Genomic DNA, 12,306 nt, shown 5'->3' with positions numbered 1-12,306 from the left:
TATTGGGGACTTTGCCATTAAATAAAGATTGATTAAGAATATATGTAAGAGGAGTAATGATTTCACTCAAAACATTTTTAAAAGAAAATTTGTAATTCCATCATATCCTGAACTTTTTCATCGTTCAAATTCTTAATGATATCTATAATTTCTTCTTCAACAATAGGTTCAAAAAATATTGATTGAGAATTCCTATTACCTAAGAATTAATTCAGTTAATGATTTCGGGATTTTACTGGCAAGATGTGGACCAAGACTTGCAAAATAATCATTGAAAGATTCCGCCATAATAACCGGGTCGTTAATCTGGCGGCCGTCCGCTGAAATATATTTAGGAGGATCGGTATTATTTTTGTGTTTGAGCGCCTCATTAATCACCTTCCACGTACTCTTCACATCAGATTTATATATAACAAACTGCCGCGAAAAATAATTTCGCTTGGCTATACGTATTAAGGATGTCAATATATTCCGATAACGAGTATATCTTAATTTGTTTAAAGGGAATGGATCTTTACGATACTTATGAAAAAGTTTATTCTTGCGGTTAATGGACCTGAGAAGAGATTTTGTAACCCATGGTTATCGTGGTACTTTTTTTATGATTACAATGGGGAGGTCTTCGGAGAGGAACACAAGAATCATAATCAACAATTAAAATAGTCATAACATTTTCAAAGGCTAAATCAATGTCGCTTTGACTGTATACCGTGGACCAATCCTCTGAACTTAATTTCTCCCTAAGTTTATTAAGGTTGGATTCAGACATTACACGAATACCCGGATTGTGGGTGTGAGAAACATTAGCAGTCATAAAACTGGACACAAGGGCGTAAATTGGGAAATGATCAGTGACGTCAGAAACTATTATGCCAGATGTGACTGGTGATGTCAGAAAATGAGTCATTTACAAAAATGTTGTCAATAAGAGTAGATACATCATCAGTTATTCGAGTCGGTTTTCTTGTAAGGGGAATAAATGATTTCGACAACATAAGGTTAAGGAAATTTGCGCATAAGGGATTATCACTGTAATTAAGGAGATTGAGATTAAATTAAAATCACCCATGAAAAAACATGTCTTACTGTCAAAATAACTGTTCGAGATAAGGCCGCAAAATAACTCTAAAAATTCAGCAGGGTTTGAGCTTAGGGGTCGATAAATCTCCCCAATTATGATACAATGTATTACTTTTGTTTGGAGTTTTGACCTCGATAAATACACTCTCAAAAGTATCTGACTTCACGCTGTATTTTTCCAAGAAAGCACAGTCTACATTCTGTGACACATAAAATCCGACTCCCCCACCTTTCTTCCATGTTCTATTATTTGTTATGAGTTTAAAACCGTCTATTGTAAGCAGCGAAGAGGATGATGTCTCCTTCAACCAAGTTTCACCGAGCCCGATAATATTATATTTGGATTTTAATGTGCTCACAAAAGAAAGAAATTGATCAAAGTTTTTATTTAAGCTTCTGATATTAAAATGTGAAATAAAGAGTTGATTTGCGTCGGTATGAGTGAGTGAAATAAGCTCATCCTCTGTGTGGTAGATAGTGACTACATTTTGGACTGCGGTATCGCTACAGTCAAAATCCAGTCTTAATTCAGGAGTTTGCATGTTTTATAAGAAAGTGACGATGTCGGAATCTTCGCCCTCTTCGTTGTCCACTGAAATTTCTGGTGTCATATCAGCAAATGACTGAGAATAAAGGGTGCCAACAGATGCGGCATTCGAGTTTACAGTAGTATTTGGATTCATCATTGTGAATGATGCAAAGCAGGTGGATATGAAGACAGGCTGTTAACAGAAAATAACTGCTTTAGAACACATCTGCTGTTTGGTTTTAAAGGGAGACAAGTGGGAGAGCATTCATCCTGATGATAAACGGGTAAAGAATGTCCGATGGCCATACAAAAAACAAGGCATGCCAAAAATTCAAAGGTAACTGCATCAGTATAGTAAGTAGGGAATGAGGTTGTTGCTAGTCTATATGAGGCAAAAATTGCACAGAACAGTTCAAAGAGGTAAGTGCCAGAGCAAACAGACAACAAATAATTGGGGGTGGACGAAAACACCGTAGGCATACACAATGATAACAGTTTGCTGAGGGTAGGAGACAAATTACATAGAGGAGTCAGAAGCACCGGGATGACACATTTTTGCATAAACATTGACAACAAATCACTGAGAGGAGTCGGAAGCACTGTGGTAACGGTTACAGCTCGGTATTCCGAAGGTTCGTTGTTCCGAAGGCACTTCACTCTGAAGATTCGTTATTCCGAAGGTTCGTTTTTCCGAATTTCATTTTAGGATTAACAAATCTTCGGAATGACGAATCTTCGGAATAACGCCACGAATGTTCGGATTAACGAACCCTTTTTCATTTTCGGATTAACAAACCTCTAGGTATAGGGAATTGTGTGTTTCGGATTAACGAACCTTCGGAACAACGAACCTTCGGAATAACGAACAGCACCCGTGGTGGTAACATATCTTTGCATGTACAATAACAAATAGCTGAGAACAGGTTGTAAATTGATTTGCGAGGTCAAAAACACCGGAATAATATATTTTTGCATACACAAGGATGACAGATTGCTGAAAGCTGATGACAAATTAGTAGCGGCCGAGAGCACCGGCATAACACATTTTTGCAAACACAATAGGAAGTTCATTAATACAGTTATGTACATTTTTGTGAATTTCGCCAGGAGAGAAAGCATAGTGAGCGTGCATAGAACAATGTAGACAGGTATACCGAGTACTGGTTCTTTACATAGTGAATATGACAATACAGTTCTCTGTTCAAATCCAAACATACAAGTGAGTATACGTACGTTCATAAGTATGCACTTGGCACAATTGTGAAAAGTCAAATTGTTAATACATCCAGGTAAGACAGATTTTGGTGTTGCGTACATGGAATGTATGTCAAGGCAAAATGCAAACACTGCTGAGCACAAAATAAAATCTAAGTTGAAATGAAGATCAATCGCTGTGTCGTGTGTGTACTGAAAGCACACAGAAAAATGCATAATCAATAAAAAAAAATTACTTACATACATGTCTTCTTTACACCGTTTTCTCCAGATATTACCCGCAGCCACCCCCTCCCTCCCTCACCCTTAAAAAAAAAAATCCCTTTGCAATCAAAATACAAACAACATTACAATTTACTTCTTTTCTCATTACATCATCATCATCATGGCTAATTTCTTTTGCAATGAAGTAGTACACAACAGCTGAGATACACGAAACACCAAATCCAGTTATTTTATCCTGTCCTGGTCTTGAGACAGTAGCCCAGAAGTGCCCCAAATGGTTTTAGCAAAATGTCAGGACTGTTTTCTTTTGTGATGGAAGTGGCACACAACTGAGATATGCAAAACATGAAAGCCAGTTATTTCTCCCAACATTTGACCACAGACAGTAGCCCAGAATTGCCTAACATGAGTTGCAAAACGAGTCATGGCCAATTTCTTGTGCAATTAAAGTAGAATACAACGGAGATACTCAAAACACCAAAGCCAGTTATTTCATCCTGTACGGGGTCCCAATCAGTAGCCCAGAAGTGTCCCCTATGATTTTTAAAATGGAGTCATGATTAATTTCTTGATTTCTTAGACTATATCCAGCTGACAAATTTTGTAAGAATGTCTACCTTTACAGAAAGTATTAAATCACCAGTTTTGTTGAAGGAACTGACATCATCAGGATAACAATTGGATGGGGGTATTGGTCACATTAAGTGCTGGCTCAGTTTCATTTGTATTTATTTATATTTGGATGTAGAGTAGAATAGAAAGCTAAAAAGTACTCGATGTGCCCCGATGTACCCCGATTCGACTGCCGACTCAGTCAGTCAACTTGTTAGCATGCAGAACCAAAGGGATTATACTGAGGACATCGGAGAGGCTCATCAACTCGCGGTTCTTCTGCTGCAATTCATCATTGATCAAAGACGTAGTGATCTTTCCAAAAAGGCTTTTTCTTGATATCCTTGCTTTCATAGTCCCTCTTCTTCCTGTTGTAGAGGATTTCATATTCTTCAAAATTCTTCCATGTCCTCTTCTTCTTCCTCATGTTGCCATCTATCACGTGCAGTCCCTCTTTCTTCGCCTTGTGGGTGGTTGCTTTGCTGCTTTCTTCTCTTCTTTGTCTTCATCTCTTCTTCTTCTTCTTCTTCTTCTTCTTAAATATGCGCTCCTTCGTCTTTATTTTCGCGACAACGACAACGTCCTCCTCCTCATCATCAGTTTTGCTTCTCGATATTTTTGATCTTCTTCTGGCAGACATTTTTCCAGCGTATCGGCCACGTTCGATTTTAGAGCGGCGAGAGCGGAAGACGTGCGTAATCGAGTCTGGGAAAGCGTAGGAACAGCGTAGCAAAAGCGGCCAACAGCGTGTAATCAAAGCGGGAAGGAAGCGTCGTAGGAACAGGCCTTGATTTTATACGAGAGTAGAGAACTTAGTGAGAGCGTCGTTAAAGCGGGAAGGTCGTGCTTTGATCAAGAAAGCAGCGCAGCAGCGGGACCACGTCGGTGTCTAGTTTACTTTCCGTTCTTGTACCGCTGTTACTACGCTCAGAAAAACCTGGAATTGTTACGCTCATCCCGCGATATTTACACTGTCACTACGCTCTCCCAGGTCCAAACAGGTCCTGAACAGGTCCAAAATTTCTTCCCGACCTGTAAAATTGCCAGATCCAACCCCGTCACCCAAACGCTACTGCTAAGATGCTCCCGGTCCCCGTACGCTTTTGCCGCTCTCTCCCGATTTGACAGATTGAATAGATCGGGGTGCAGATCATGATAGTGGAACGGGAGCTTAATAGCCAAATAAAATCACCTGTGGGGGCACTTTAGGAATACTATGTGGGGCCCCGTACAGCTATAACTGGTTCGGTGTTTTTGATATTATACCTCGTTGTGTATTACTTCCATTGCAAAAGAAATTATAGCGATGATTCTTTTCACTTGAAATAAAATGATACGAGAGCACTTTCCAGATACTGGCTGGGGCCCCTTAAAGAATAAAAATAACTGCGTGGGTTTGGTGTTTTAGGTATCTCAGCTCTTACTTCCACTGCCAAGGAAATTAGGAATACATAACACTTCTCACCTCAAAGCTCTTAATTTATATGAGGTGGGAATACCTTGGGGTTATACCTGTCAAGGAACCTGCACAGCATAATATAGGTTTTCCGGGCCAATTTCGCACCTCTTTCAATCCAATTCCTTATTGCTGCATTCAATTTAGCCAAAATTTAGCCTAGATGACATGGTATTTCAATTTCATGATTTCTTCATTCAAATTCATTTTGGAACATTCACGTTACCTCTAACCTTATTCTAAATGACACTTTTTCAACTGAAATTCATAAGATAAGCACCATTTCACTATCCGTTCATTCATAAATTCATAATGATATAGTCACGTGATCACGTATATGCTGAGCTTCTTCATTCAAATTGATTTCTGGGCATCCAATTTACCATGTTCTGCAGTCAATTTATTTATAGCAGATATGTTCATGCTTTACGTCTTTCCTTATTTTCTTTCATCGTAGTTATTGTTTTGTAAGCATCATAACATTTCATGTTTTCGTATTCGTTTAAGAGACTTTGACAACTGTTTTTTTTTTTATTCTTTCTATGTCTTCTAGAGATATACGTCTGTATCTATTGTGCTGTCATGACTATGAAAAGATGAAGTTAATCTGCAGTACTGGTACACGTAGGCCTATTATGACATGTATGAAAGAGAAGGGGCGTTACAAAACAACCAAATCGAGTTATACAAGGTAAAAAAATATGATACTTTACTGCTTAACAGTATATGGATGAAACAAAAAGTCACATAGAAAGACACATTAAAATGTTCTCACCTTAAAAAAAAAGAAATAGCTTGATGTAAATTTGAATGAACACGATTTGAATGTGACTGTCTTTCGCGAAATTGAATGACTGAAATACCCTTTTCTGCAAGTCAAGGCGAATTTGAATGAATTTACATGTATAAGGTATCAGCCAATTTGAATACCCATTTGACGAATTCGAAAGCCACATACTTATGTGCAAATTTCATTGATCGAAATGCTAAATTGAACGCACAAGTTACAATTTTGAAAGACAGACTGTGCGATAACGAGGGTTGTTCTAAAAATTGAATGAACCTTCTATCAAATGAACCGACAAAAGTGCGAAATTGGCTGGGAAAACCTAACTGGCTTTGGTGTTGTGGGTCTCTATGATGCATACTAAGGCCTACTTCGATTGTGCAAGAAAAACGACCATGACTCTTTTCAGCTAAATGTGTCATAATATGTGGGAGAGGGGCACTTTATGGCTACTGTTCTGGGCCCAGTACAGGATGAAATGACTGATTTTCGTGATTTGGTCATCTCGGTTGTGCACTATACAGAAGTATGCTTCCTTTGCAAATTTCTTTGGTGTTTTGCTAATATAGCCTATATATAGGACCCCGTATACAGGATAAGATGACTTGCTTTGGTGTTTGGGATATCTTTGTTCAGTAGGCCCTAATATTTCCATTACAAAAAAAAAAAAATTGTAAGACCATTTTCAGCTGATTAACAATATATGGATGGGACACTGTGGAGCTAATGTCTGGGGCCCCGTACAGGATAAAGTAACTGGCTTTGATGTGTTGGATATCTCTGATAGGTACTTCTTCCAGTGCAAAAGAAATTAGCCGTGACCCTTTTCAACTGAATAAAATCAATGAGTGTGTGTGTATGGGGGGTGCACTTTGGGGCTATTGTCTGGGGCCCCGTACAGGATAAAATAACTGGCTTTGGTGTTTTGAATATCTCTGATGGGTACTACTTCCATTGCAAAAGAAATTAGACGTGACCCTTTTCAGCTGAATAGAATTAATGTGTGTGTGTGGGGGGCACTTTGGGGCTACTGTCTGGGGCCACGTACATGATAAAATAACTGGCTTTGGTGTTTTGGATATCTCTGATGGGTACTACTTCCATTGCAAAAGAAATTAGCCGTGACCCGTTTCAGCTGAATAAAATCAATGTGTGTGTGTATGTGGGGGGGGGGGGGAGGGCACTTTGGGGCTACTGTCTGGGGCCCCGTACAGGATAAAATAGCTGGCATTGGTGTTTTGGATATCTCTGATGGGTACTACTTCCATTGCAAAAGAAATTAGCCGTGACCCTTTTCAGCTGAATAGCACCATATGGGTGGGGCCCTTTTGGGCTACTGTCCTGGGCCCCATACAGGATAAAATAGCTGGCATTACTGATTTCATGATAAGTACACCCAAAGGAACAATATCCACCAACTTTTGTCCGTGACCCCCTTCGCCTGAAATGCATTTTTGGGGCCCCTTTTTGTGGCCCCTAGGCTTACGGTACAGGATGTGACTTGCCAGCAATTCATTTTATTGACCCTTGACCACATCCCAATATGATGAGACCATAAAAAAAGTGTGACCCTTTTCAGCTGAATAAATCTTCTGGGCCCCCGGTCTATATGGGCCGAGTTGATACAACGCGCTCATCAAAGAACCTCTTTGGCGCGCATACAAAATGAAGAAATGAAGAATATGGCAATCATGAACTGCGTGTAAATTGTCTGAAATAGGGCCGAGTTGTCCCTAAGACCGAGTTAGCCTGGATCCTTCTGGAATGAAAGTAGTTATACCGACATTTATTATTATACACTTTTAATCTCAAAATACTCCGAAATTACTCATCATCCCGGTAAATCGCGTCAGCCATATAAGTTTCTTGGTAGACTCTTTCGATATATTGCAAGTAAATATGAAATAATGCAAGACGGGGACCCAAACCCTTAGCAGAACTATGTTTTCAGTTTAAGCCCTGTATTTTCTACTGACGCACTCAGATACTGTCAAGCTATTAAGTCGTCAAGGTAGGATACCAGATCAAGCCAGCGAAGCATTAATCCATTCGTTGATGCCCTTTAGGTCATGACAACATCGAAGACTTCAGAAACGCTTCTTGTAAATGATATTATACATTGTTATGCAAAATTTATGTACAATTGATGGTATCATTATCTCCTTCTCTTCGCATTATTTTATTTCTGCAATTGCACCAGGTGATTGAGTATATTCACAATGGCATACTCCTCGACTGCCCCAAGGGTTGCTTGAAAGAAGTGTACAAGATTATGCTGGGCTGCTGGCAACGGCAGCCATCTCAGCGTATGCTGATAAAGGACGTTCATGAAGCCATAGCACGCCTGTCGGAGGAAAACGCGCCTATGGTGGACATAATTGGGCGGAACACGTTAGTCTAATGGAACTTGCGGCATTTCGCTAGCTCAATAACACAGATTAAACTCCGATTGGTTGCCCACGCTATGGACATTACGTACCATCTCCAACACGCGACAAAACTTTCTTCTGAAGAACTTGTCTTGGAATATTGTATGTAGTGAATATGCAATGCATGGTATATATTTACCTAAGCCACGAAATATATATAATGTATCGCTGTTTCGTACATTCAGTCAGTGGGCTATTATGTAAGAGAATCTTGTTGTAATTTGATGAAAAAACAACGGACTGATCACCTCGACGACTAGTAGATACGCGAACTAAATACTTCTGAAAATACCGGTAATAAGATGAGTACGGGTGATAATGCCGTAGGAAATTCAATGAGCCAGGTTTATGTAATAAGAGGGAAGAGGTGAAGCTGTATCGCGGTGCGCAGTAACAAACAGTGAACCCGAACAGAGACGTGACCTTTTATTTGTACAGGACTACATGAGACTATATTCAAAGCACGTTTTGAAAGATCAGCTGTCACTGCCTGGTATTCAGTGTATGATGCTTTGAGCTGCAGCATCGTTGTGTTACTTAGCACTGTAGGTGTGTACGTGTGTATGTTCTACGTGTATGCTCGTATGTTTGAATGTTCGGAGATAGAGAAGAAAAGTCATCAGGTCGAACTTGTTAACAACATTGTTTGCTTGGAGAACGAGCAGTCACGCGATAAAGGATTTGGTTTGCGTTGTCGTAAGCACTCGTAAGGGATGGTGTTGAGGGTAAAACACGTGAACATGATCATACATTATTTTCACATCGAGAAGGAGAAAGAGGATATTGTTTCAGAGATGACGCTGTTGTAAATGATGCTGGGGGTGGGGAAGCAAAGCATCAGCAAGACTGGACAAGGGTGAACATGTCAGGACGTCACTTAATGTAACAGCACAGGAAGACCTTAAAGTAACGGTATTCCGTCTTTTGACGGTGTTGTCGGTGTCAGTTTCATATGGACACAAAATACATAAAATATGACTTCCCTTTATAATTTTGGCAAAGGAATGAACTTTCTCCGCCTTGAATGATAACACAATACTTACGTAGCATGAAACAGAAATATCTTGAAAAGAGAAAGTGTGCCTTTAAAAATCTCCTAATTTACACATATTGCACAAAACATGGCTACATTCTCGTTGGTAAGACAGACATATATAAGTAGGTCAAATGCCGCAATTTAAATTGTCATGAGCATTTACAATGTGTGATCATTTCGCCCAATAATGTCAATGGTCAATATTGTGTCAATATGTTCATGCGATTGGAAGTAGAAAGCTAACGCTTCAACATGACTGATGTTATGTAGATTTATGTTTGTAAGACATGCGAAAAGCAAAACGCCAGTGCACATTCATATTAAAGTAATTCCTGACTAAAGTCGCAAAATACTATTACAATTTTGCAGGACATCAATGACCAACACATTGATTTTGAGATGAAAGCGTTGGATGGGCTAAAATGGGATATGACAATAGAAGGAATTACATTCAAGGCCTTTCTTCGATCAATCCAAACGTGCTAGCACACACTTGATTGTCTTGCTGTCGTCCTATTGTGTCACAAACATAATGAAGTTCGTGATGAAATCAAGCACAGAGAAAATAACATGTCCTCGTTCCACGAGGACTAATATTAAATTGATGAAGAAGCCGGTTTAATCCGATTTCGTGCCTTTTCTGGCACGATTGACGTGGCCTGGCAGTCAGTGAGGAGAAGAGGAATACCTGGCTACTCTTCATGTTTTATACCCGTGGTGTTTAACCATACTAGAATGAGATATAAAAATTTGTTACGAGAGTAAAGTGTCAAATGTCTATTTTTGTCTTATGCCCTGTGCTGAAATAAAAAGACAAAAAGCAGGTCCTGAAAGTATACTATAATATTTTTAAGTATATATTTGTGTTAACATAATCATCATTTCAAATATACTATTGTCAAGCAAGTTTCTATACCCGTTATCACAATCTACTTCAGTGCGTGCTCTCCTATCTAACTGTGCCAGAGAAAGTGCATCTTGTAAAATTGTATATTAATGTTCCCGCGTGAAAAAAAAAAAAAATATATATATATATATTATATTCTATATGTATATGACGTTCGTAGTGCCAGACGTAGAGTAGTTACATTTGTGAGATGTATGTTTGGGCGATTATCTTGTGAAAGCGACAAATGAAAGAGAATGATCACAGGAAATGCAGTCTAATTCTGCAGTGAGTTTGGGCTCTCATAACCTAAACTTAAGCAATACCTTTCTAAGTGAAATCAGTTGTCCTAGAATATGACCAATATAATCGCGCATACTAGAAGTGCGATTGATGTCTTTTGATGGGAAATAATTGCAGAGTTTTATGTTACAAAGGCCCAGATCGGTTGTGTGCTATACAACAAAAATTTATTACTGTGAAGTGTGTGAGGAGAGGACTCGAGTTCGTACACCTTCTCTGTAATCAGAACATATTTGATCTATGCTGCGGATGTGTGTATATAACATTATCTCTATTACCGGGAGTATCTCTCTGCACTTTACCATGGCATGTTGTGATTGGCCTTCGCCTTGCAAGTTGATGGTAAAAGTATTTGAACATGTGTGTGTTAGTTTGTTTGTGTATTCGACGGAAGCGGTCAATTTATCTTTAAAAAGTGGATGTAACTATAGACAAACTCTTGCCATATTTAATCAAGTTTAAAGACATTTAAGTTGAGGTAAGTATGACTTTTAGAATATGATCGCACATCTTCATTGTGGTTTGAACAAGAAGAATTGTTCCCTATTTCAATGCTAATATAAAGGGACACTATTAGAACAGTCGGTTAGAAACAAGCAGAATGCTTTGTCCCACCTGAAACCTAATAACATGAGATTGAAAATGCCATATACCATTTTAGGTGTATTATTGCTTTTGCGTATTGACGATAGTGCGTGTTGATCACTCTACCTACTGCAAAGGACTTTGGAAAACCGAATAAAAGGAAGATGACTTGAGAAAATGAACAAGTAGTGCGAGAATGCCCATTCTAACTCTACAGGTTCGTCGCAACGTAGAACTCGTCTTTTTGCGAAGTTTGTCATTAAATGTACTTCTAACAACCCTTCTTTTTCTATTTCAAACGCAAAGCCAATCTTTTTAGAGAAGACTAGCAGCAGTGACCAAACACTGAAGTCACGCAGATTTTTTTTTTCATTAAAAAAAAATTATTCCTTAGTTTTGGATAACATATTTCACCCCTGTTATTTGTGTAAGGTTATTTTGATGCCCATGACGGCTCTTATGAGAAAGTGATTCGATGTAATAGTTTCAGTCCATTATCATACAACAAAACTTAGACTACTACTTCGGAGGGGAAATATCAAAATACGAAAATTAAAGAATCTCCATTTCAATGAAACTTGAGATGAAATCATGAAATTTTCCCACTTGTTTTCTTTTTCATATTAATCATCATGGTTCAAATATCATTTTAACGGAAAAACAACAAGACGTTCGGAGACAGATGTTCAGTTTTTTTCTTTTTTTAGTAGCACTTTCACAACAGTTGCACTGATCTATTTACAAATGGAAAGACACTGTGAGCTTTGTTAGAGATAAGAGCATTAGTGGACCTGATAATCGTGACTCTTGAACTCCCAGAAGAGTGTACATGGTTGCTTAGTGAAAAGGATTGCCAGACCAATTTATCCTTGCCACCTGCCACCTTGCATCAAACTCTTGCTCTGACTCTAGCTCCGTCAATACTGTAACAGATGATTCTATACAGTACAGATTTTTGGGAAATAGTGTGTATTTTCGATTTAAATGTCAAATAGCATATATGTACATAAATATCTATATACAATATTACCTTGGAAAGCGGTGCTGAATTATTGTATTCATTTTATTTTTGTTCCTGTGGCAACTTGGAAATCCCACAAGAACGAAATACCCGACTGACATTTCTGTCGTAGTGTCCGGGTAGCACTTCTTCTATCATGTAT

General features: G+C 38.7%; 1 protein-coding gene across 1 annotated transcript in view; it reads left to right on the top strand.

Moving 5' to 3' along the window:
- The window catches only part of LOC140231078 (BDNF/NT-3 growth factors receptor-like), an 86,818-nt gene extending 78,316 nt beyond the window's left edge, over positions 1-8,502 (top strand). Inside the window, exon 9 of the mRNA XM_072311229.1 lies at positions 8,105-8,502. Coding sequence (XP_072167330.1) covers positions 8,105-8,305 — 201 coding nt within the window. The 3' untranslated portion in view covers positions 8,306-8,502. The remainder of the gene's footprint in view (positions 1-8,104) is intronic.
- The last annotated feature ends 3,804 nt before the right edge of the window (positions 8,503-12,306 follow it).

Source organism: Diadema setosum, chromosome 7 (genome assembly GCF_964275005.1).
Source record: "Diadema setosum chromosome 7, eeDiaSeto1, whole genome shotgun sequence".
In the NCBI taxonomy this organism is placed as follows: Eukaryota; Metazoa; Echinodermata; class Echinoidea; order Diadematoida; family Diadematidae; genus Diadema; species Diadema setosum.
This window is presented reverse-complemented; position numbering and strand designations above follow the sequence as displayed.